This window comes from Juglans microcarpa x Juglans regia, chromosome 8D (assembly GCF_004785595.1).
Source record: "Juglans microcarpa x Juglans regia isolate MS1-56 chromosome 8D, Jm3101_v1.0, whole genome shotgun sequence".
In the NCBI taxonomy this organism is placed as follows: domain Eukaryota; kingdom Viridiplantae; phylum Streptophyta; class Magnoliopsida; order Fagales; family Juglandaceae; genus Juglans; species Juglans microcarpa x Juglans regia.
This window is the reverse complement of record NC_054608.1, coordinates 27,883,631-27,909,402: the sequence shown is the minus strand read 5'-3', so window position 1 is coordinate 27,909,402 and position 25,772 is coordinate 27,883,631. Positions and strand designations below refer to the sequence as shown.

At 36.2% G+C, this 25,772-nt stretch overlaps 2 protein-coding genes across 3 annotated transcripts in view; both read left to right on the top strand.

Moving 5' to 3' along the window:
• The window catches only part of LOC121242636 (PR5-like receptor kinase), an 85,123-nt gene that overhangs the window by 30,429 nt on the left and 28,922 nt on the right, over positions 1-25,772 (top strand). The window lies entirely within an intron of this gene.
• Positions 13,797-20,045, top strand: LOC121242631 (LEAF RUST 10 DISEASE-RESISTANCE LOCUS RECEPTOR-LIKE PROTEIN KINASE-like 2.1). The gene is made up of 3 exons (XM_041140546.1): positions 13,797-14,784; positions 18,357-18,395; positions 18,779-20,045. The coding sequence occupies exons 1-3, from the start codon at positions 13,971-13,973 to the stop codon at positions 19,906-19,908; spliced, it is 1,983 nt and encodes a 660-aa protein (XP_040996480.1). The 5' UTR covers positions 13,797-13,970; the 3' UTR covers positions 19,909-20,045.

Here is a 25,772-nt window from a genome sequence, read left to right as displayed (position 1 = left end):
TGTGGTTGGTGATATTGTGTTTTATTTCCAGGATGTCATGGCATTTGAATGACTCTAATAGATATGGTGATATGGTGTTAGGGCCACGATTCAGCATATGTTACATGATTTTAAAAAGGAAAAATCATAAAGATGTACCCTGGGAAAGAAAACCTCCATTAGAATTGGATGATTGATGCAAACTGCTCAATGTGCTCATGGTTGGTGTGGACAAGCGAAAACAGAGCATTATGAGCATTTATCTATATTACAAAAACTCAATAAGAACTTCTCCACTGTGAACAACGAAAGCTGGTGATTCAAATAGGGAGTACATGCTATACCACAAATTCAAAAACCTTTTCTTTCTTTCCTAAGTTTGTCTCATTCCTCCACCCTAATATACAATTAAGTTATAACCACAACTGATTTAAAAAAAAAAAAAGAGCTACAACCATTAATAGAACATGTCTCTCTTCTACTTGGAAAAGAGAGAGCAATCCCACCCTCCAAAATTTTAGAGAAACAAAAAGAGTTTCAGGAAGCTCAAGCAATTGATGCACTTGTGTGAAACGCAACAAGGGAGGCATAAGACTCATCCCGGATATTAATCAAAGTCTCATGCTTTCCTTTCTCCACAATAACTCCATTCTTAACCACTGCAATTAAATCTGCATTCTTGATTGTGGACAAGCGATGTGCTACCACAACTGTAGTCCGGTTAACCATGACTTTGTCTAATGCATCTTGGACCACTCTTTCAGACTCAGCATCTAGTGCACTGGTAGCCTCATCTAGCAGTAATATCTTTGGACTTTTGATTGTAACACGTGCAATGGCTACGCATTGCTTCTGCCTACTAGACAATTTCAGTCCTCGTTCTCCTACTATAGTATCATAACCCTACATTTTGCATCATGAAGATCAAATGTTTTAAGTGCTGAGTATTTGCAAATGCACCTTTGAGAAAAGAGTGATGCAAGTTCACAGAATAATTGGTTAGTTGGTTTCTCTATCTTTGTGGCTAATAAATCTCTTACTGCAATGCAATCTAGGCGATTGAGATCGCAAGAGTCTTGTCTTCTTAGGGCTCACAGTTATGTGGTTATGCACATTTTCAACAGTGGTGAAAATCCACTTATCATTCTTGCTCAACGTCGCATTTACTCTCGCTTTACAATTTGTTCTAGTTGTTGGTCGTGGCTTCAAGATATTATTGTTCTTTGGTTGGTACTTTCCACCACGGGCACAACCAATAGTCACGTACACAAGCCTCCCCTCATCATCTCTCGTAGTCCTTTGTGTCCGTACACCAAAACCCTCTTGCTTCGCATACTGCTTATAGTAGGCTATAAGATCTTTCACACTGTCAAATTCCATGCCAGATCTTGGTGCTTCAACTCATATCTCATCATCCTGGACAACAGTGGTACCCTTTAAATCTTCATTTATGTTGAAGACCATTTCTAAAAATTGAAACATATGGATGGATTAGCATCAAAACAATATTACAATCATTATAATCAAGGCAAACAAAACTGTAATACCATCAGCGTCTTGAAAACTTTCATCAGTCATCTGTGATGTACTTCTAAGATTTTGTTTAAATTCTGCAGCAGTTGGCACAGTTGATGCCGAGAGCGCTTTTTGCCTCAAGTCATCTGGATTACTCGGCGGAGGGTAAGACATATAAGGTGGCATCTACTCAAACAGGCACGTTGTTAGGAAAAATTAAATGACTCTAAAGAAATTAACATGTTAATTTCTAGAATTTAAAAATTCAAATAAATATACCTCAAATGAATCAGAAAATGGGCTAAAGTCTACCGGAGTACTCGACAAACTGTAGGGCATATTTACATCAAAAGGATGCATTCCATCTTCCTCTTCCCCCATCACACTAAGGCTAAGAATGTCTTCTGATAATTTATATCCAGTCTTCCATGATGGCAAAAGAAGAAAAATGAAGATTAAACTCTCATACATAATGCAAAATCTGAAAATATAAGCACTTTCTACAGAAATGAAATACAGACGTACAATTATTGTTTGAATAGAAAAAATAAAAATAAATAACTCTCAGTGAGAAGAAACAGATCTCTCCAAATCACGGAATCCATCAAATCATGTAGCAAGTATTTACTCAGTCTATTTTCATGTCTTTTTACTTATCAAGAACAAAAAAATTGAGTTAAGATATATTCTAATCTCAGTGGTCGGAATAGTGTTTTCATGAAACTATTGCAACACATTTATTGGACACATTTATTTTTTAATTTTTTTTATGAATATTGAAAACACAATTACTTTGACAGCATCCTATCTATGCTATAGCCATATTTTGAGACTTATTATTTAAGAAGTTAGAAGTTTGTTTTGTTCTCATAGTCTTTTCACTATTGAATTCATCTACCAATTAAAACTTTTATTTTCCATTGCACTTCGATCTTGACAATGAGTATTAGGTTACAAACTTCAATCTATAGTAGCACTGTTTTTTTGAATCCTCATATATGGTAGTTGCTCATTCCTTGCCCCATATATAAATAATTATTTAGTATAAACCCTATAAGGCAAAGCGTATCCAAGAAGCTGTCTGGGGTAAAAACATCAAAAGTGATTTATTAAACATAAATGATAGAAGTATTTATACAAGGAAGAGAAAGACCATTTTAACCTTGCTAATGACTAATTACTAAAATGCGCTAAAGAAAGAACTATATAACATAAAATACATTGTAAAAATATAACTGTACTCGTGTAGATTAAATAATATAAAACTTATTTAATAAATTTACAACTTAATATCCCCTTAAAGATGGAGAGTAAATAGAACAAACTTCCATCTTGGAAATCAAAAACTGAAACTGCTGAGAACCCAATGGCTTGGTTAAGACATCAGCAAGCTGATGTTGAGATGCAAGATGAAAAGTTTTGATGATTCCAGGTTGGAGCTTGTCTCGAATAAAATGGCAGTCGAGCTCGATGTGCTTTGTTCTTTCATGAAAAAGGGGGTTGGCAGCGATGTGAATTGCAGCTTGACTGTCACAAAAAAGATGAGCACTGTGAGAATGGGGAATATGAAGGTCAGATAAAACAGTTAGAAGCCAAACTATTTCACAAGTGGTGGATGTCATGGCCCTATATTCAGCCTCGACAGAAGAGTGAGAAACAGGCTGTTACTTCTTAGTCTTCCAAGAAATCAGAGAGTCACCAAGGAAAACACAAAAATCAGTAGTTGATCTTCTGCTATCGGGACAAGAAGCCCAGTCTGAATCTACAAAAGCTTTAAGAGTTAGAGAAGTATGAGCTGGAAAAAAAAAGGCCAAGACTAGGAGCACTTTTTGCATATTGTAAAATCCTGTGAGCTGCAGTCAGATGAGGCAATCTAGGACGATCCATAAACTGACTAAGCCTTTGAACAGAGTAAGATAAATCTGGTCTTGTGAGAGTAAGGTAAAGAAGTCTACCAATCAGTCTGCGAAATACTGTAGGGTCAGGCAACAAGGCACCAGTATCTTTACTGAGTTTTAAATTTTGCTCCATAGAGAAAGAAACTGGTTTACAAGCTAAAAAACCAGCATCTTGTAAAATTTCAAGAGCATACTTTCGCTGACACAGTGAAATTCCACGAGATGATCTGGCCACCTCTAAGCCTAGAAAATACTTGAGGGGCCCAAGATCCTTCAGCTTGAATTTTTCATCAAGTAAATATTTCAAAGAACTCACAGATATCATATCATTACTTGCAATCAAAATGTCGTCCACATATACCAAAAGAGCAATAAAAGAGGGACCATCAGATTTGGTAAACAGTGAATAGTCAGATCTGGATTGCACAAAACCCAACTCAAAAAGAGTGGTAGAGAATTTAGAGAACCATTGCCGAGATGCCTGTTTGAGGACATAAAGGGACTTATTCAGTTTGCACACTTGGGACCCCCCTTTAGTATGGAATCTAGGGGATAATTTCATATATACTTCTTGGAAAAGATCAACATGTAAAAAGGCATTATTGACATCAAGTTGAATAAGATGCCAATTTTTTACAGCAGCAACAGCCAGCAATGTTCTAACAGTGGTCATTTTGGCAACAAGAGAGAAGGTTTCAGAATAATCTAAACCTTCTTTTTGTGTATAACCTTTAGTAACCAGCCTTTATAACGTTCCACAGAACCATCAGCTCGATATTTTATTTTATACACCCATTTACAACCAATAGGTTGTTTATTCGAGATATAGGGACAACATTCCAAGTATTATTTTGTTCGAGAGCAGCAATCTCAGCAGTCATGGCATCTCTCCAATGAGAGTGCTTGACTGCTTGATGGTAGAACTCGGGTTCAATGTCAGCAGAAATAGCAAAAGCAAAAGACTTATGAGCAGGGGACAGGTGATCATAAGAAATAAAATTAGAAATATCATATTTGATAGATGAGGGTGTGTGACCTGGTAGAGGAGCTGATTGAGAGTGGGCAGTGGAGAAATTATAGTAATAATTCTGCAAGTAACCAGGAGCACCTCGAATTCGAGTGGATCTTCTTGGGGATAAAGGTTGGGAGGGTGTAGTTAAAAAATCATTTGGGAGAGAAGCTTCAGTAGGTAAAGTATTAACAGTAGGGGAAGAAACTTCATTAGGTGAAGTATTCACAGTAGGGGAAGAGACTTCATTAGGAGTAGTTGAAAGGTCATTAAGCAGGTCAACAATGGATGATGGAGTAGAAATAGGGAGAGTAGGAGAGAAAGAGGGGGAAGGCAGGTTGTTATTAGAAGACTTGAAAGGAAAAATAGTCTCATAAAAAATGACATGGCGAGAAATAAAAGATTGATTTGTTGTTAAATCATACAATTTGTAACCCTTGGTCCCAAAAGGATAACCAAGGAAAACACAGAGCCTAGCTCTCAGGTCAAATTTTGTTCTTGCCCTTTGTAAAGTAGATGCAAAACATAAGCAACCAAAAATTCTTAAATGATCATAAGAGGGAGAGATGTGAAACAAAACTTCAATAGGAGATTTATTGTTAGTAATGGGAGAAGGTAATCTATTAATTAAATAAGTAGCTGTTAAAACAGCATCACCCTAAAATTTGAGAGGTAAATGAGATTGAAACAATAATGCCCGAGCAACATTAAGGATATGTTGATGTTTTCTTTCCACAACAAAGTTTTGTTGTGGAGTTTCTACACAACTATGGTGATGGAGAACACCTTTAGAAAGGAGATAGGGAGACATAAAAAATTCAGTACCATGATCAGTGCGAATTTTTTTTATCTTAGTACCAAACTGAGTTTTAATCATTTTGAAAAAAGTTTGTATGAGAAAAGGAACTTCAGATTTGTGCTTGAAAAGATAAACCCAAGTAGCCCTGGTACAATCATCAACAATGGTTAAGAAGAATTTATAGCCTTCAACAGTTGGGACTGAAAAAGGTCCCCAAACATCACAATGTATAAGGTCAAAAGGTAAATGAGAAAGATTATTAGAGTGTGGAAAAGGTAACTTTCTCTGTTTAGCTAATGGGCAAACAACACATGGGTCATGAGACATAGTCAAATTTGGCACCAATTTATGCAAAAAAAGACATTCTTGAAGCAGATGGATGTCTCAATCGACTATGCCAGAGGTAAAACAATGAGTGTTTAGAAGAAGTAAAACATGCATATGGTAGTAAAGTAGAAGTCTCATTACATTGATTATTTGAAAAAATTAAAGGTAATTGGGGGAGAAAGGAGTCCCTGGTTGTTGTAAAAAATAAAGGCCTCTTTGTTGCTTTCCCACTCCAATCAGCCTCGAGGTGATCAAGTCCTGAAGGAGGCAAAAGTTAGAAGAGAAAAAACAAGAAATGTGAGATTGTGTGAGTTTACTAACTGAAATTAATTGAAATTTAAAAGTTGGCACACAAAGGACATCTTTAAGGGTAAGATGTTCGGTAATATTAATAGTGCCAATATGTGTAACATTAACATTTTGTCCATTAGGTAGTGTGACCAAAGTATTTTGAACAGGAAGAAAAGATGTATACAGATTAGTAGAGGGGACCATATGGTCTGTGGCCCCTGTATCAATTATCCAATGAGAGTTATCAACAGTACAAGAAGCATTATTAGAAAAATGAAAAGCATAATGTGCAGAGGAAACAATACCAGATAAGGAGTGAGAAGAAGCTACGGTGTTGACCACATGGTTGGAATCATCAGACTTAGGTTGAGGATTGGAAGCTATCATAGACAGTAACTGCTTATATTGTGCTTCCGTTAAGGAGAATGGAGAGGCTGCGGAAGTGTTGTCATTGAGAGCAACAGTGTTGGCCGTGATTGGCTGCCGTGGCTTTTGCTTGTAGCCTGGAGGAAAACCATGCAGTTTATAGCATCTATCAATTACATGACCAGTTATGCCACAATATTTGCATACTGGCCTATCTTTTTTTGGAAAAGATTTCGTAGATCTTAAAGAATCAGAGTTAGCAACAAAAGCATGAGCATCATAAGGGAAGGAGGAACAGAGATTTCTCTTTGTTGCTGGAAAAGATTTTGTAGATCTTAAAGAATCAGAATTAGCAACAAAAGCATGAGCATCAGTAAGGGAAGGAGGAACAGAGATTTCTCTCTGTTGCTCTTCCTAAAGAACAAGTGAAAAAACTTTGTTGGGAGACGGTAAAGGCTCCATTAACAAGATCTGAGCCCTAACCGAAGAAAAAGAATCATTAAGTCCCATAAGGAACTGCAAGATGCGTTCCTGTTGAACATAAGAGTTCAAAAGAGAGACAGCACCACAAGAATACAATGGAAACGGCTTGTAATTAACTAATTCGTCCCAAAGTGCCTTCAATCGAGTAAAATACGCACTAACAGTAAGCTGTCCTTGAGATAACGATGAAATGGATTTCTGGATCTGAAAGATTCGACGTCCATTTTTTTTTAGAGAACCGTTCCTTTAGATCGTCCAAATCTCAAAGGCAGTGGTAACATACAATACACTAGCGGCGATTTCAGGGGAAACAGAGTTAAGCACCACGAAATCACCATATTATTACATCGCAACCATAAAGGACAAAGAGAGGCAGTGGTAACGGGTTTGGTAATCGTACCGTCGACGAACCCTAACTTGTTTTTGGCAGAGAGAGCCATGGTCATCGAGCGAGACCAGGTATGATAGTTGTCGCCAAGGAGGAGTTGTGTGACTAGGACGACCCTAAGGTTATCGTTGGGGTGAGGGAAAAAAGAACTCGCAGCATCAGGGGATGAAGAAGGAAGGGGCGGAGGGGGGGGGTGGATCCATCGGCATCATACAAGGAGAGAAAAAATATCAAAAGACTTCTGATACCATATCAAGAACAAAGAAACCCTAGAAGGCAAAGCGTATCCAAGAAGCCGTCTGGGGTAAAAACATCAAAAGTGATTTATTAAACATAAATGATAGAAGTATTTATACAAGGAAGAGAAAGACCATTTTAACCCTGCAAATGACTAATTAGTAAAATGCCCTAAAGAAAGAACTATATAACATAAATTACAATGTAAAAATATAACTCTACACGTGTGGATTAAATAATATACAACTTATTTAATAAATTTACAACTTAATATTTAGTTATCAGAAGATTAGGTACAGAATAGAATTAAGTATTTGGTAGTAAATAATGTTAAAGGTATAACCTCGATAATGATGTCTTTGGTTAGATCTTCCAATATATTTTTTGAGTTTGATGGTATTATAGTTATAAAGAAGGCCGGAGCTTTCTAAAGTATTCCAGCAACTGTTTATTAAAAAAACGAAAAACAAAAAGTACTGATGTAACTGTTATCTTCTTTTGGTGAGTAAATCAATAAATAATGAATCATTGAAGTCCTTTCTCCCAACATGCTTATGGTTCTACTAACATCTGGAGTTTTATTAGGTTCTGTATGTTACAAATGGCTTCCTGGAAAAGAACACATGAGACCTGCTCCACCCCGATTCCATCCAACTCCTCTCATCATGCGCTTGTCAACCATTACAGTTTTTTGCCTCCAAAGTGCTTGACCAATCCCAGAAATCAGCAAACCTTTTGGCCCAAATAGCATTGGCATCCCCAAATCAAAGTGTTTGTACAAAGTTTAAGGTAAGTATGTCTGTTGCATTTTTTTCCAAATAGGAGCCAAAGAGATGTAGCTGAAAAGTAGAGGATTTTCTGGTCCTCTTAAGATGTAGCTCAAATTTGTTTTACAAAATTCAAAGAATCTCTTGGATTATTGTAGGGTCAACTATTCAAACTAATGCACAAAATGGAGAACACCACACGTCACTTCATTCGCTGCATAAAGCCAAATAGCAAGCAGCTTCCAGGAATATATGAAAAGGTCCTTGTCTTACAACAACTCATGCGTTGTGGAGTTTTGGAAGTTGTTAGGATTTCAAAATTGGGATATCCTACTAGAATGACACATCAAGAGTTTGCAGGAAGGTAGAGGGTGTAACTTCCATTAGTAAATGGTTGTTTTATTCTTTTTAAAGATGGTTTAATTCTTCTCGTGTACCATTATATATGCAGGTATGACTTAGTAGCATTCAGTATTTATAAAGAGTGTATTGTATAAGAGGTGCTTTTTTCAATTAATTTTCCTCCTATGTTTTCTCAACTCTGCATAGACTTTTACATAGCTGTGATGCTCATTTTGTGGGGTTTGATAAAATATATATATATATATATATATATATATTCTGATTTTTGTTTTCCTGTAGACAACAATGAGGGGGTTGAGGATTTGTGCTGTTGAGTTTCAACCATACTTCATGTTGAGTGATCTTTGGGAAACATTTAAGGAACAGAGTGTATACGGGGTGGGAGTGCCTTTTGTACTTAATGGGGGTGATTCTATTGTTCAATATTATGTTCCATATTTATCTGGCATACAATTGTATGGCGAGCCTGCTACAAGGTCAAATGCTAAGCCAAGGTAGTGCTATTTCCTAGTTGGATATGTGTATTTCTGTTGTTTATTTGAATTTTTCCGTTGACATTTTTAACTTGAGAATCAATTTCATCAATCTTCTTTATGAAAGTTCAATTGTTTGGCTTATATGAAAATCGGAATGTCTTTGTTGGTTATTTTTGCTTTGTTTAATTGAAAGATGTGCTATCCATGGATGCCAATAGCTCTATCTTGTTCAAGGAAGCTGATTATGGGTGCTTCTATATAAACAAGGATGTTGATTATGGGTGCTTCTATATGATAGCATTGGAAAAACTCATTGTTTGACAAACTTGACTTTTTCTTGCTGGTTACATGGTCTGTTTTCAAGAATGTTGAATGCCCATACTGACTGAAAACATCACAGGATATTCAAAGGATGAAAAAGAATTCTCCTTACAACTTACAAACCTTCCCCAAATCAATGTGACTGTCATAAATCAGGTGAGATTTATAAATTTGAGGTTCTTTTAGATTGAATTGCTAGGTTATGTAGAATACGGATGATTTGCAAGATTTGAGTGCTTATATATACTGGTAGAAAATTTCGTGGTCCATAGTATCTGAAATGTAACCAAGCCATAATGAATAAATAAATTAGGCGAAGGGATTGTTTAATAAGGACCTCTTGTCTACAAACTCCTTTTGTTTTTGGGCTTATGTCACAAACACCAAAAGGAAAAGTTTGCTCGGAAGTTATTTCGGTTAAAAGGAAGCAAAACTAGTCAAAAGTGAAAGATGTTTATTAGGATACAATGAGATTTGAAAGTTAGGTAATATTTTTTGACCACTAGGAAACGGGGGAGGGAAGGAATTGGTCGAGACACTTCTTGGATAGGCTGTCGAACTATTATGACCAAACGCGAAGTATTTATCAACGAGTTTGATGAGCTTACGTGGGAGCAGACGAGCCTCAGAAATGTCTTGTTACTAGGGGCTGGACCAACATCTACACACTGAGGGGGAGGATATACCCCTCCCTGGTTCGAAAGTTTTACATGAAAATGTGTTCCATGCCTGAGGATGCATCCTCTCACACCATGACTGTACGCAGTATTCAGTTCGAGATTTCAACAGATGTCATCACTTGGGATTCGTCGCATATCTAAGACATCAACTACAGTAGATCCTCGGGCTGAGGACGCAGTAGTAAGCACATCAGCATCATCTACTGGCCCACTAGAGTCTATGGCCAGAGATGTAGATCGATCAGGGGGTGAGGGTGCTAATCTGCTTGAGGGTGTCGACTGCAATGAAGATTTCTAGATCCTCATTGGGAGAGATCGCACGCAATTTGATAAGAAGAACACGTTCTCTTAGACGTTGCTGCTACCATTCTTCCGCATCTTGCATCTTATAGTTGCAACAAACGTGGATCATGTGGCACATAAGGCCACATTTAGTCGAACTCGCGTACAATTCCTTATACGAGTGACACGCGAAGAGCCCATTGACTTGCCACTGCAGATTTTTGAAATGATCCGTTACAAGGTGAGCATCATCTTCACAGACAACCTCTCCTATGGAGTAATCATTACCTAGCTATTACTGGACTGGAGAGTGCCATCCCAGGCAGAGGAGTGGTTGATTGAGCAGATGAGCCCCCACGACACGACCTCACATCATCAAAGAATTGGACAAGGAAGGGAGCGTGCTCGGCGTGAGCTTTAGCCTATCCCAAATCTTGTTCCTTTGACCTAATCTAGGCCTGGTGTTGCTCCCCATAGTGAAAGTACTAGTCAGCAGCTGATGGGTACATTTGTAGGGATGCACGACTTGCTTGGGTTGATGCGATAGTCTCATATATTACTGCGCACATCGACCGATAGATTGCACATGTGCAGTATAGTGTCACCGAGGTTGGCCATCATTTAAATATCCTAAACGAAAAGATCAACACATTGACTAAGGAGTTTCATACATTTGTAAATAACACTTTCTGAGTTTTTTAAACTTTTATCATATTTTGTATTTATATTTTAATATATTCCTTTTTTTATACTTTTGTAATTGACAATATTATTTAATATATTTAGTGTTTTTGTTTTTGAATTCTCAATCTTTTTAACTTGAATTTAGATTTTTCAATTTAAAACAGTTCGCGTTCAAACATTAATGACTATCATTCGAACTTTTAAGCGAATAACTAGCACATTTGCACATAAGTGGGCTTAACGTTCGAACGTAGATCAACTATTCGGACGTGTAACATTTTATACGTTCGAATGTAATCATTCCAGTACGACATCATCTGGCTTACGTTCAAACGAAACAATATTATCTTTCGAATGTAAAATCATTTCTCGTCTACTTTAAATATATATATATATATATATTATTGTAGCTTGATTAAGATAGTGGTATTTTTTTCCAAGCTCAGGTAGTGATTCTTTGAAAGAGAGAGGCTTTAAGCTAGCTTGACGTGCACAATGGGTTAGAAAGTTAACATGCATGACTCGTATTGAACAAGTCATAGCTATGACGAGAAATTTCCAAGGAATTTAATATTGAAATTAACATTAATGGTGAAACAAATGAAAGAAAGATGAAACAATTGAGAGAAGTCTATTGAAAGTTTTGTATTCGACTTGAAGTGATTAATATACAAAGCAGAGTAATGTAAAGTTTGAGAAAAGCGGACTACCTCACTAACCAATTATAATTTTACACGTGAACATATATATGTCTCTCATCTCAACATGTTGGAGTGGAACTAAGCCTACTATGTAGTATATACTCTTGAGAATTACGTAGAATTCAAGGCTTGGAAATTTTGGAAACCCTCGATCCCCCAACTCTTTTGGTTTAGAATGTATTAATAGGTTTTACATAATTTCTACCAAGAAATCGTGTGAGTTTTATGCTTTAAAAAAATTATATAATGTAGAAGGCAGTGTACTCCACTGCAGATTTCCTATTAATTGCCCCATTATTTGTTCATGTACACCATTTGTTTTTATATTAATTGCAGATTTTCATTTTATGGATATTTCTTTTGTGGAGCGAATGTAGAAGGCATAAATCTAAATTTGCGGCGATAACCCTGTTCCAGACAGCTGCATCGATCTTTGCCCCTCAATATACAAGTCATCGCAAATCATCAACGATCGATATCTCGAAGTTGCGGATGAACACCACCCAAGCAAGCATATTTTTGATATTTGTTTAGACATGTATCACTTGGATTGTGGATGCAAGTGATATGTTTGTTCATGATTAAAGTTGTAAGAGACATTAGCTGCTCCCATTTGTAAGACATTATTGCCTTCCATTAATGCACCATATGCCAGTTTATAGTAACCTTAAAGGGTATGATGTATTGATGATGTATTGGATGAGAACTTGAATTTATATATATTAATGTACAACATTTTATGCTTACAAGTATTGGATTAAAGTACTATTTGGTAATGTTGTGAATCAGTTGGAGCAGGGAATTAGGTACCCACTACAAATTTTGCATTCTGTACGTATACTGCATATTTTAGGTTCAAAATCTCTTTTGCGGCGATTTATAATTCGCCGCAAAAAGATTTAATCTAATAAAAAAAGTTGTTTTGCGGCGAACAAGAGTGGACGTCAAAGCAATCTAACAATCAAAACGATTTTTTGCGGCGATTATTATTTCGTTGCAAAAAGAAATATTCCTCATCTGCGGCGAACTTAGTTGGACGCCAAAAACAAAGTCATATGACGAGGTTATTTGCGGCGACTAAAAGTCGATGCTAATAAGCTTTAGCAACGAAATATAGTCGCCGCAAAGAAGTTTGTTATTTGCGGTGAAAGAAGTCGATGCTAATAAGTTTTAGCAGCAAAACATAGTCGCCGCAAATAAGTTTGGGCTACTATTAGCAGCGATTTTAAAAACGCTGCAACAAAAATATGCGCTATTTACGGCGATTATTTGGGTATTCGCAACAATCTAAAGTGCTGCAAATACTTTTTCGCAGCGATAGAAGAGTGAAATTCAATCATTATTTGCGGCGAAATTAAGTATATTTGCGGGGGGAAAAATCGCTGCTAATAAAAATTTTTGGCGACGCATTTTTCATTTCGCTGACAAATTTTTAAAAAGGCGCAACAACTGCGACGGACTGCCGACGCAGCGTAAATCGCTGGAAATAAGTATTGGCAGCGATTTTATGCATATTAGCAGCGAATTTAGGCGCCGGGAAAGGCACTGTTTCTTGTAGTGCCCCCTCAAGATGAATAGCAGATATTATGAACATTCAGACAACAAAGAATGAAAAAAAGTAGATCCAAGAGGTTTTGTAAGCAAATCTGAAGAATACCAGTTTGTATCTTTACCATGTGCTTATAACTTACTTCTTTATCTTCTTTGCATACGAGGTAAAAAAAAAAGTGGACAATTGAGATTAAATACATGAATTACATGTTTATTAAAATTATTTAGATTCATAATATTATTTTATTAAAACCACAAAGAGATTTTATAATAATAAACTCATAAACAAACGTATAGTACTTTTATGTGATATATTAGAACTATTTTACAATAATAATAACTTCACAATTAAATGTATAGCATCAAGTCACATCAGTTAATAAATTTATTTTTGTAAAATCTCTTTATATTCAAAACATTTCTCAAATATTTTTATTGATTTGTTGTATTTGGAAGATAATCAAAGCATTCCTCATTCCTTATCTTAAATGCATGGCCAATATTTCTTGCACATTCCAAATTCTCTTCCATCTCCACAGTTCCACAACCGTTTCTTTGTAAGTTAATACGTTAATGATATTTTTTTCCTTTTTCTTTTTTTGTAATAAAAAGAAGATATATAGATTTAAAATATTCATTTCCTTCATTATTAAATTAAATATTATCTGAAACAATCTCGATCGATCACCTACTTCTCCCTCCAAACAAAATTATGGTCAACTTGTGTTAATTGTTTCTTAATTCGTTTTCCAGTCATTGATCGACAATACGATGCATGCATCCACACTAACATGATTAACGTACCCTCATCATCAGCGTCTCATCTCTCACCTCACCCGCTTTCCTTACAAACATGGACGCCCCATATTTCTCTGCATCTCTATTTTCCATCCACCTCATCTCCTTCTTCATCATCTTAACAGTACTAACCACACCATCTTACTGCATCGACGATGATCCCTTCGTGGAGTGCGGTCGTCCCTACGGCTGTGGAAGCTTCAGAAACATCTCGTTCCCTTACTGGGGAGGTGGTCGGCCGGACTATTGCGGGCATAGGGATAAGGGGTACAAGTTGGAGTGCGTCAATAATGAATACCTTGTTTTGCGATTTGAAGAGCTAAAGTTCCGGGTACTGAATTTCAACCAGAGTACAAACAATATGACCATTGCAAGAATGGACCTCTTGGAAAATCTTTGTCCTGAAAAAAAGCTGACTACCGCTTTGAATTACACCTTGTATGATTATACTTCAACCATTCAGAACCTAACTTTATTCTATGGCTGCCCTCCAGCCGTCCATATACCGGCTAGCAATAGTTTCAAATGCAGCCCAGGAGATTCGAATATTAATGCTTATTTCGTAGACGACCTTTTGCCGCCCGGTATCAATCTATCTGAATTTAACCAATCGTGTAAAGCTACTATGAAAGTTCCCATTTTCAAAACGACTGCTTTCAATGAAGTCCCTCATGTGGGTGGAGCAGCACCGTTACTGGAGGAAGCTCTTAATGAAGGGTTTGAGGTGGAATACCCTCAATCGTTGCTGGTTGCCTGTAGGGGGTGTGAGCACTCAGGTGGGAGATGCGGCTCTAATAGCACCTCCCAGTTTGTCTGCTATTGCCGTGACGGAATGCAATTTCTTAATTGTGGTCCAAACAACTCAGACGGTATGCACATTTTTTTCTCTGCTCTCTCTCCCCTTTCAATTGGATATGAGTTTTGCTGTGGAAATTAGGTATAGGACACATGATATACAGAAATAATATTGGCATATATATTTAAAGTGCATATACCATTCGTTAAGAATAGAATGGTATATGAGAACGTTCACAGCAACCAATTGAATCAACCATTGGAGAAGCATCAGAGAACTGCAAAAATCTAATTAGTCAGCCCTGCTTCTATATATATACTTCTGATCTTCTTTTCTATTTAATTATTAGCTCCAATCCTTTCAAGCATATTCGGATTGTACGTAATGAATTGGTTCTAGGCCGTAGCTATATATATATATATATATATATGCAGATCAAAGGAAATTACATATATCATGATTTGTGCAAAGCTAGAACTTGATCATGTAGCAACTAGTGATATTGTAGTACCACTCATAACTCAATTAATTAATCATCCCTATATAGAAAACATTAAAAACCATGAAATTAAATGCGGTAAAGAGTTGATCAGTTAGGATTCAAACTTAATTAGAACCAGATCATCTGCTCTGATCATAACATGTGAATATAGCACCACTTATTCCAAAAGTTTAAGCTAATAATAATAGATAAATTTTGTTATTTAATTAATATTTTAACGATGATAATGAAATTTGAAGCTCTAAAGGGCACACCACAAATCATGCTTTAATATCTGATCTCACAGCTAGCCTTATCTGGTCAACATTCAAAGGGAGGAAATTACTAGGAATATTCAGCCCACACCCCTCGTTTACGAACACATTCCAGCTTTGAGTCAATATAAGACTACTACGTTGAATGTTTTTTTGTGATCTTACTAATTAGTCCATATCATGTGATCTTACTAATTAGATGTAATCAGAAAATAAAAGTACTTTTGATCTGAATGATGTGTTATTGACAAAGACATTTAAAAGATAATGGTCACTACAAGAAAAACGGATTTTTGTGATCAATTTATTACAATTAAAAGATTTTTTACAACTAATTTTAGTTATAAATAGTCATTTCACTGATCGTAAATAAGTAGTTTTCTTGTAATGGATTGAGAAGAGTAACGCTGCGTTTGGATGTTGAGTTGAGTTGAGTTGAATATTTTATGAATAGTTGTGGATTGAGATGGTTGAGTGAGTTTTGTGGAGTCCACTTAAGATGAGTTTAAAAGTGTTTAAATGTTAATATAAGTTTAGATATATTTATAGAAACTTGTAAAATAAATGGATCTGATCATTAAATTTAATTGTTCATCTCACATACCAAAAATAAACAGCTGACATCAAATCCTATAAAGGGCAAAAATAATTTCTCCAAGCTGCACTTGCAGCCATCCACCTCAAGTCAAGTAAGGGCAAAATAGACAAAACATGACCTTTTTTTTTCCTAGCCTTCGGTTTGCAGGATGCCACTGCAGAATCTCTACCACAAATCAGAACCAGTTACATCAATGTACAGTATAGACCCACTGAACTTATTTACAAATCTACGATGCAGCTCAAGTTGGTGTTTAGATAGTAAAAGATTCTTAAAAATGAACTGCACTAAACTCAATTAAAAAGATTCTATATTAAATGGTAAAGTAGCATTGCTCCTTACTATTGGGTGAAAAGCAATGCTTAGGAAGTTGGTAAAGGAATAAATCTTTTTACTGTTGCTTGAACCTTTATTTTTTCTTTAACCAAAACAAAACAAAATTGTAAGGCTATTTCCTTCTTCCTCTGTTTTCCTTTACTCCTTGCTTCCTTCCACCCCAAATGACCTCCAAAACCTCTTCATGTCCTCAAAACCTTTTCATATATGCATATTTTTCATCATCTTCTTCACTTTAGCCAAACACACACTTCCCCTAGACAACAAATTTCAAGCCTGCATGCCTCGAACTTGTGGCAATGGTCTAAATATAAGCTACCCGTTTTGGATACCTCATGAGCTAAAATCTTTCTATGGCCTCCCCAGCTTGGAGGTCATCTGTAGAGAAAGAAACTCGTTTTTCTCAATTTCCAATGTCGAGTATATCATTAAGGATATCTTTTACGCCAACTATTCATTGCTCATCGCCTATGCTGCTGCCTATAAGGACACATGCCCTACTCCTTTGCACAATATCAGCATCCATCGAACTCATGAATTGGATCTTAGTTCGAATAATATTGATTTCTCCATCTTCTACAACTGCACATCATTGCCTGATTACCCTATAAATGAAATAGAGTGTGCTAGCAATAGTTCCCATCTGTATTCTTTCGCCGTTTTCCACAAGGAAGCACTGGAGCCAAACTATTCTTCAGGATCATGCTAGTCTTTGGTTGATGTGCTTGTAGATGTGCAGAGTGGAGTCAACTTCACAAGCTTATTGGAAATGAGTCAAACTGAGATTATGAAGATGGGTTTTTTGTTGAATTGGAGTGGACATAATTGCAGCAGTTGTCAGATAAGTGGTGGACGGTGTGGATTCGAAAATGATGAGTTTGTTTGTTTTTGCCAAGGCGGGCCTCATCTCAAAACATGCAATGATGGTAATTCTGTAGGATGATTCATCATCATTGTTGAGTAGTTTCTTCAAAATCTTCTTTCCTTCTCTTCAATTATCTCTTTTAGCTTTTTGATAGTAAAAGGTTCATCAGCTAGCATAGTGGGTGAGAAGATCTTGGAGCTTTCAAATTTCAATTTTAACTTTTCCTCAGTAAATTAGACATGGATGGTTTCTTGGAGTATTTTCTTTGGGAGTAGAAAATGACATAATCTGAACTCTTGAATGACTGATCGGTCTGGCTTTACATTCATTGCAAAGTCTGTTTCTTTATTTTCTTGAAGTCCTTAGTTTTCAGTCTAATCTACATTCAGTCACATAAAGCTAGGGACTAAAAGTTCAAATATTGCAAATTTATTAGGTTCTGATAGAATTTTCATATTCAAGGGATGCTCTTCCTCCTTTGTATTAAAAATGTTCTGTCCTCTGCTCCAAGACATGGATGAAATCCTAGAAATTTCCAAGCATCTGGCAGACATAATCTTTGATTTCCAGATTGTTGGTGAGCAAGAATCATGATGTTGCACACTGGTACTAAATTACTCTAAGAAAACAGAGCCCACTTAAGGGGATGGTTGCAGATTGGCTATGTCTAAGGTTAAAATAAAATCAATTAAAAACGTCAGTTTAGGTCTCTGATACCATGAGATCCTGTTTCATTTCCTCCTTTACACTATAAGTTTATATAATCTTCCTGTTTCTTGAAGGTCCACTGTAATAAATCTTTGCTACCTTTCTTATACTTGATGCCACTGTACTAAATCCTTTATCCTTACAATTCATTTTCCTTATTGCATTATGCTTCTTTTCTTCCCTGTTGGTTTGATTGCAGCACATCTTACATTTATAAAAACTTCCATATTATGCAGTCAATTAGGATTAAAAAAAGAAATTATGGGTTGGTTTTGGATATAGTAATTGAGATGAGTTTTCCATAGTATTTTTTTTTTTTTTTTTTATGGCACATGTATTCTGATACTTCATTGATTGATTCCATATTTCTTTACAGTGACAGCTAGACGGAAACCGAACTGGCGGATGAAGATTGGCATAGGTAATATATCTATTTTCATCCTTTTTCTTCTCTCTTCGGGGTTTGTCACAAACATTTCTCCAATTTGATCATCACTTTGAACCTGTTAGCACTTTATTGGAAAATTTCTAAAACTAGCAATGACCCCCATTCAAACTAATTTTGTGTTGCATCGTTTCTTTTTTTCTACCTATTTCATGTTCCAAGGAGGCTTTATGTTTGCCCACTAGTCAAAATTAAAGTTAACTCTCAATTCAGCTTAAATAGCTAATGCCAACACACCAGTATTATAATTTCCTCCAATTTTAGTTTGGTATCACCACTGAAAAAAAAATTACAATTTTGATTAACTCTTGTTTATGCACTACATAACTTCATAATCTTTATTCATTCGTACTTTACAGTTGGTTTATCTGCGGTAATTGGAGTTCTGATAATTGGCCTCTGCTTCAAGAGAAAAATGAGATCCATTAAGATTATTCAATTTTTTAATAAGGAAAGTCTAACGCATCAGAGTGTCGAGACATTTCTAAGGAACAATGGACCCTTTTCAGTAAGAAGATACAGTTACTCAGATATCAAGAAAATGACCAACTTCTTCAAGGATAAATTAGGCCAAGGAGGCTTTGGTTGCGTCTATAAGGGAAAGTTACAAGATGGTTCTTTTGTAGCAGTGAAAGTTTTGAAAGAATCAAAAGGCGATGGAGAGGAATTCATTAACGAGGTTACAAGCATTAGTAGGACCTCCCATGTCAACATTGTTACTCTTAGAGGCTTTTGCTTCGAGAGTTCTAAAAGAGCTCTCGTCTACGAGTTTATGCCTAATGGATCTCTCGAGAAGTTCATATACAAAAAAGCTCCACAAAAAATTGATCATCAATTAGGATGGGAAACATTATATATGATTGCAGTTGGCATAGCTCGAGGATTAGAGTATTTACATAGAGGTTGTAACACAAGAATCTTGCATTTTGACATTAAGCCTCACAACATTCTTCTGGATGTGAACTTCTGTCCAAAGATTTCTGATTTTGGCCTTTCAAAAATATGCCCAAGAGAAAATAGTATCATATCAATGTTGGGTGCAAGAGGGACTGTGGGATATATAGCTCCGGAAGTATTTTGTAGAAATTTTGGAGGGGTCTCTCATAAATCTGATGTTTATAGCTACGGAATGATGGTTTTAGAAATGGTTGGGGGTACAAATAATATAGATGCTGAGACTGATCATACCAGTGAAACATACTTTCCACATTGGATATACAGGAACCTTGAGCTAGATAAAGAACTATGGATGCAAGGCATCATAAATGAAGAGGATGAACAAAATGTAAAGAAGATGATACTGGTGGGTTTGTGGTGCATACAGACCAACCCATCAAATTGGCCAACAATGAGTAGAGTTGTGGATATGCTGGAAGGAAGCCTCAACTCTTTGCAAATCCCACCGAAGCCTTTTTTGTCTTCCCCATCACGATCTCTAGATAATTCTTTAACTGAAGTGGTTCTCCACTTTGATTCTATGATACCCTAAAAACCATCTTTTCCTTAGAAGAGGAAATCTTAATCCTTGGTAGTAACCGAGTATTTGTGTGATTTATATCATGTTTTAGCTTGTGATCAAAAGACCTTAATTACCATGGAAGACAACTATATTTGATTTGCCTCAAATATGCAGTAATATCTAGTGAATGGCTCCCATCACAAATTTATAAATTATAATTCTTTGAGTCTCTTAGGATAGGCATGTTGTCAAATGGATAGTTTATTGAAATTATTTAGATTTGTAATTTAATATATCGTATCAAATTATATAAATTGATAAATTTATCTTTATAAAAACCCTTGTAATCAAAACATTTCTGAAATATTTTTATTGCATTCGGAAGATAACGTTTGATGAGACGTTTGAGTTATTTTGTCAGCACGCGTTTTGCTTACCTCGTTTTCCATTCATCGATCAACGCGCGACATGTTGCGTCCACACTAACATGATTAACGTACCCTCATCATCATCATCTCATCTCTCACCCCACTCGTTTCCATACAAACATGGACGCCCCATATTTCTCTACATCTTTACTTTCCATCATCTTCATCTCCTTCTTCATCGTCTTAACAGTACTAATTACACCATCTTAATGCATCGACGATGATCCCTCCTTCGTGGAGTGCGGTCGTCCCTACGACTGTGGAAGCTTCAACATCTCGTTCCCTTACTGGGGAGGTGGTCGGCCGGACTATTGCGGGCATAGGGATAAGGGGTACAAGTTGGAGTGCGTCAATAATGAATCTCTTGTTTTGCAATTTGAAGTGCTAGAGTTCCAGGTACTGAATTTCAACCAGAGTACAAACAATATGACCATTGCAAGAACGGACCTCTTGGAAAATCTTTGCCCTGAAAAAAAAGCTGACTACCGCTCTGAATTACACCTTGTATGATTATACTTCAGCCATTCAGAACCTAACTTTATTCTATGGCTGCCCTCCAGCCGTACTCCCCATAGTACCGGCCGGCAATATATTTGAATGCATCCCAAGAGTTTGGAATAATGGTTATTTCGTAGGTGGCTTTTTGCCGCCCGGTATCAATCTATCTGAACTTGACAAATCATGTGATGCTGCTATGAAAGTTCCCATTTTCAAAACGACTGCTTTCAATGAAGTCCCTGTGGGTGAAGCAGCATTGTTACTGGAGGAAGCTCTGAATGAAGGGTTTGAGGTGGAATACCCTCAATTGTTGCTGGTTGCCTGTAGTGGGAGATGCGGCTCTAATAGCACCTCCCAGTTTGTGTGCTATTGCCGTGACGGAATGCAATTTCTTAGTTGTGGTCTAAACAACTCAGACGGTATGCACATTTTTTTCTCTGCTCTCTCTCCCCTTTCAATTGGATATGAGTTTTGCTGTGGAAATTAGGTATTGGACACATGATATACAGAAATAATATTGGCATATATATTTAAAGTGCATATACCATTCGTTAAGAATAGAATGGTATATGAGAAAGTTCACAGCAACCAACTGAATCAACCATTGGAGAAGCATCAGAGAACTGCAAAAATCTAATTAGTCAGCCCTGCTTCTATATATATACTTCTGATCTTCTTTTCTATTTAATTATTAGCTCCGATCCTTTCAAGCATATTCGGATTGAAGGTAATGAATTGGTTCTAGGCCGTAGCTATATATATATATATATATATATATGCAGATCAAAGGAAATTACACATATCATGATTTGTGCAAAGCTAGAACTTGATCATGTAGCAACTAGTGATATTGTAGTACCACTCGAAACTCAATTAATTAATCATCCCTATATAGAAAACATTAAAAACCATGAAATTAAATGGGGTAAAGAGTAGATCAGTTAGGATTCAAACTTATGACCTAATAATCTGCTCTGATCATAATATGTGAATATATCATCACTTGTTTCAAAAGTTTAAGCTAATAATAATAGATAAATTTTGTTATTTAATTTATATTTTAATGATGATAATGAAACTTGAAGCTCTAAAGGCCGGCACACCAATAATCATGCTTTAATATCTGATCTCACAGCTAGCCTTATCTGGTCAACATTCAAAGGGAGGAAATGACTAGGAATATTCAGCCCACACCCCTCGTTTACGAACACATTCCAGCTTTGAGTCAATATAAGACTACTACTTTGAATGTTTTTTTGTGATCTTACTAATTAGTCCATGGTAGTGGTATGCTTACTATTCTATTACAACATATCTACAATTTAAGTATATTTAAAGTTTTTTTTATTTTTTTATCATTTTATTTTTAGTATTTTTTAATATCTTTAATCACTAAGAAAAAATTAAAAAAATATAAAACTTTACTAATAATCACTTCATTAATCATTAAGTAAAATTAAAAATTAAAAAAAAATAAATATAAAAAGAGTAACAGGTGAGCAGTAGTAGAGTAGTAACCTATCATTATTCTTAGTCCATATCATGCGATGAAAAGCACCCCATGGTTCGTAAGCATGAGTCATCCAAGAGCGCCGTCTAGCGTTGATAGTTGGGCGTGCCCGCTAGCACAAATCTCTTATTTATTTATTTATTTATTTTTTATATTTTTTAACATATTTAATTATTTTTAAAAAATAAAAAATATACTAATACATTAAAAATTACTTTCTTAATTATTAAGTTAAAAAAATTAAAAAATAAAGTGAGAAGACAAATTCAAACCACATACTAACATTTCTCAAACGTATATCAGAGTCATTTCCATCATACGCAGACCGACCATTCCCCTGCACGTTTCCAACATCTAGATCGTCATTTTCTTTGGCTCGTTTACTTTGAGGGCACGCGGAAGGAAGCAAGAGATAAGAGTTCTCTTTTCAGGCCTCCACTTTTTGTTTAACCAACCAGAGCTTTTAACCATAGTCATCCACTCTGGGGTTGTCACGGCCCATGTATTCACATATTTTCTTTATCACCCTCCAATGCTTGTTTGACATGTATGCACCTTTTGTCTCATTCATTTGTTTGGTAGGTAGAGGTCGTTTACTGTAGGAAATTTTCAATACGTCTCAACCATGCATTTGTGGCCTACTTTCAGGACCATTTTTCACATTAGTGTGTTAGATTATTCTTCATCTTTTCCATACGTCATGGATACAAATTTGTGGAATCATGATGGTGTCACCGTTACTTTTGATGACAGTGTCTTTCTTACATTTGTAATCAGAAATAAAAATACTTTTGGTCTGAATGATGTGTTATTGACCAAGACATTTAAAAGATAATGGTTGAGAAGAGTAATGATGTGCTTGAATGTTGAGTTGAATTTTTTATGAATAGTCGTAAGTTGAGATGGTTGAGTGGGTTTTGTAAAGTTTACTTAAGATGAGTTTAAAATTATTTAAATGTTAAAATAAGTTTAGATATATTTATAAAAAGTTGTAAAATAAATAAGTCCCATCATTAAATTTAACTGTTCACCTCACATATAAAAAATAAACTGCTGACGTCAAATCCTATAAAGAGAAAAACAATTTCTCCAAGCTGCACTTGCAGCCATCCACCTCAAGTTAAGTAAGGGCAAAATGGACAAAACATGACCTTTTTTTCTCCCAACCTTCGGTTTGCAGGGTGCCACTGCATAATCTCTACCACAAATTAGAACCAGTTACATCAATGTACAGTATAGACCCACTAAGTAGGGGTGGGCAACGGGGGCCCGCCCCCCAGCCCCGCATGGGCGGGCAGGCTATCCCGCACCGCCCATGCGAGGGCGAGGGGCAGATTGACCCCAGCGGGGCCCCGCCTTAGCCCCCCCCCCCTCCGCACTCCTTCCCTTTTTAATGTAAAAATTCTTAATTTTTAATATTTATATAAGTAATTTATATAAATATATTATATATAGATATATACAATTTGTTAAAAACTTAAATTTAATTTCAAGTTAATGGATTGTCTTGGCCTCCTAGGCCAACCATTATATAGGAGGCCAAGGCAATCCAAAATATAACTCTAATGAGTTTATATGTTTTTTAATGTATAAATTTCAATTTATACTTTAAATTATACTATAATTTGGGTCTAAAGAAATATTTTTAGACTAAAAAAAATTTTTAGACAATGAGTTGGGCGGGGGGTGGGGCGGGGTGCGGTTTCAACCCCCCCCCCCGATAGCGGGGCTGGGGGCGGGGTATGAAACCCCTCCACCCGCATGGTGAGGAGCGGGGGGCGGGGAGGGGGTGCCCCCGCCCCGCACCATGCGGGTAGCACCCGTACCACTAAGCTCAAGTTGGTATTGGATAGTAAAATATTCTTAAAAATCAACTGCACTAAACTCAATTAAAAAGATTCTATATTAAATAATAAAGTAGCATTGCACCTTATTATTTAATATAGAGCATTGGGTGAAAAGCAATACTTAGGAAGTTGGTAAAGGAATAAATCTTTTTACTGTTGCTTGAACCTTTATTTTTTCTTTCCCCACCATTTCAAACTCCAATCATAAACCAAAACAAAACAAAATTGTAAGGCTATTTCCTTCTTCCTTTGTTTTCCTTTACTCCTTGCTTCCTTCCACCCCAAATGGACCTCCAAAACCTCTTCATGTCCTCAAAACCTTTTCATATATGCATATTTTTCATCTTCTTCACTTTAGCCAAACACACACTTTCCCTACACAACAAATTTCAAGCCTGCATGCCTCGAACTTGTGGCAATGGTCTAAATATAAGCTACCCGTTTTGGATACCTCATGAGCAAGAATCTTTCTGTGGACTCCCCAGCTTTGAGGTCATCTGTAGAGAAAGAAACTCGTTTTTCTCAATTTCCAATGTCGAGTATATCATTAAGGATATCTTTTACTCAAAACTATTCATTGCTCGTCGCCAATGCTGCTGCCTAGAAAGAAACTCGTTTTCTCAACTCCACAAGCTTATTGGAAATGAATCATACTGAGATTACGAAAATGGGTTTTTTGTTGAATTGGAGTGGACATAATTTCAGCAGTTGTCAGATAAGTGGTGGACGGTGTGGATTCGATAATGATAAGTTTGTTTGTTTTTGCCAAGGCGGGCCTCGTCTCAAAACATGCAATGATGGTAATTCTGTAGGAAGATTCATCATCATTATTGAGCAGTGTCTTCAAAATTTTATTTCCTTCTCTTCTAGGCATAGAGGGTGAGTTTAATTCTCTCTTTTAGCTTTTTGATAGTAAAAGGTTCATCAGCTAGCATAGAGGGTGAGAAGATCTTGCAGCTTTCAAATTTCAATTTTAACTTTAGCTCAGTAAATTAGACATGGATGGTTTCTTGGAGTATTTTCTTTGGGAGTAGAAAATGACATAATCTGAACTCTTGAATGACTGATTGGTCTTGCTTTACATTCATTCTGCAAAGTCTGTTTCTTTATTTTCTTGATGTCCTTAGTTTTCAGTCTAATCTACATTCGGTCGTATAAAGCTAGGGACTAAAAGTTCAAATATTGCAAATTTATTAGGTTCTGATAGAATTTTCATATTCAAGTGATGCTCTTCATCCTTTGTATTAAAAATATTCTGTCCTCTGCTCCAAGACATGGACAAAATCTTAGAAATTCCCAAGCATCTGGCAGACATAATCTTTGATTTCCAGATTGCTGGTGAGCAAGAATCATGATGTTGAACACTAGGCACTAAATTACTCTTAAGAAAACAGAGCCCACTAAAGGGGATGTATGGTTGCGGATTGGCTATTTCTCACAGCTAGCTAGCCTTATCTGGTCAGCATTCAAAGGGAGGAAATGGCTAGGAATATTAATCAGCCCACACCCTCGTTTAAGAATGTATATCCCAGCCTTGAGACAATATACGACTACTATTTATTAATTCCCAGCATGAATAGCGTCCTCTTTTTTCACGCAATCAATAATAGA

Coding starts and splice junctions, on each gene's coding strand:
- LOC121242631 (XM_041140546.1), top strand. CDS start 13,971: ATGGACGCCCCATATTTCTCTGCATCTCTATTTTCCATCCACCTCATC. Junction 14,785..18,356: donor TGGTCCAAACAACTCAGACG/GTATGCACATTT, acceptor TTACAGTGACAG/CTAGACGGAAACCGAACTGG. Junction 18,396..18,778: donor GCGGATGAAGATTGGCATAG/GTAATATATCTA, acceptor CGTACTTTACAG/TTGGTTTATCTGCGGTAATT.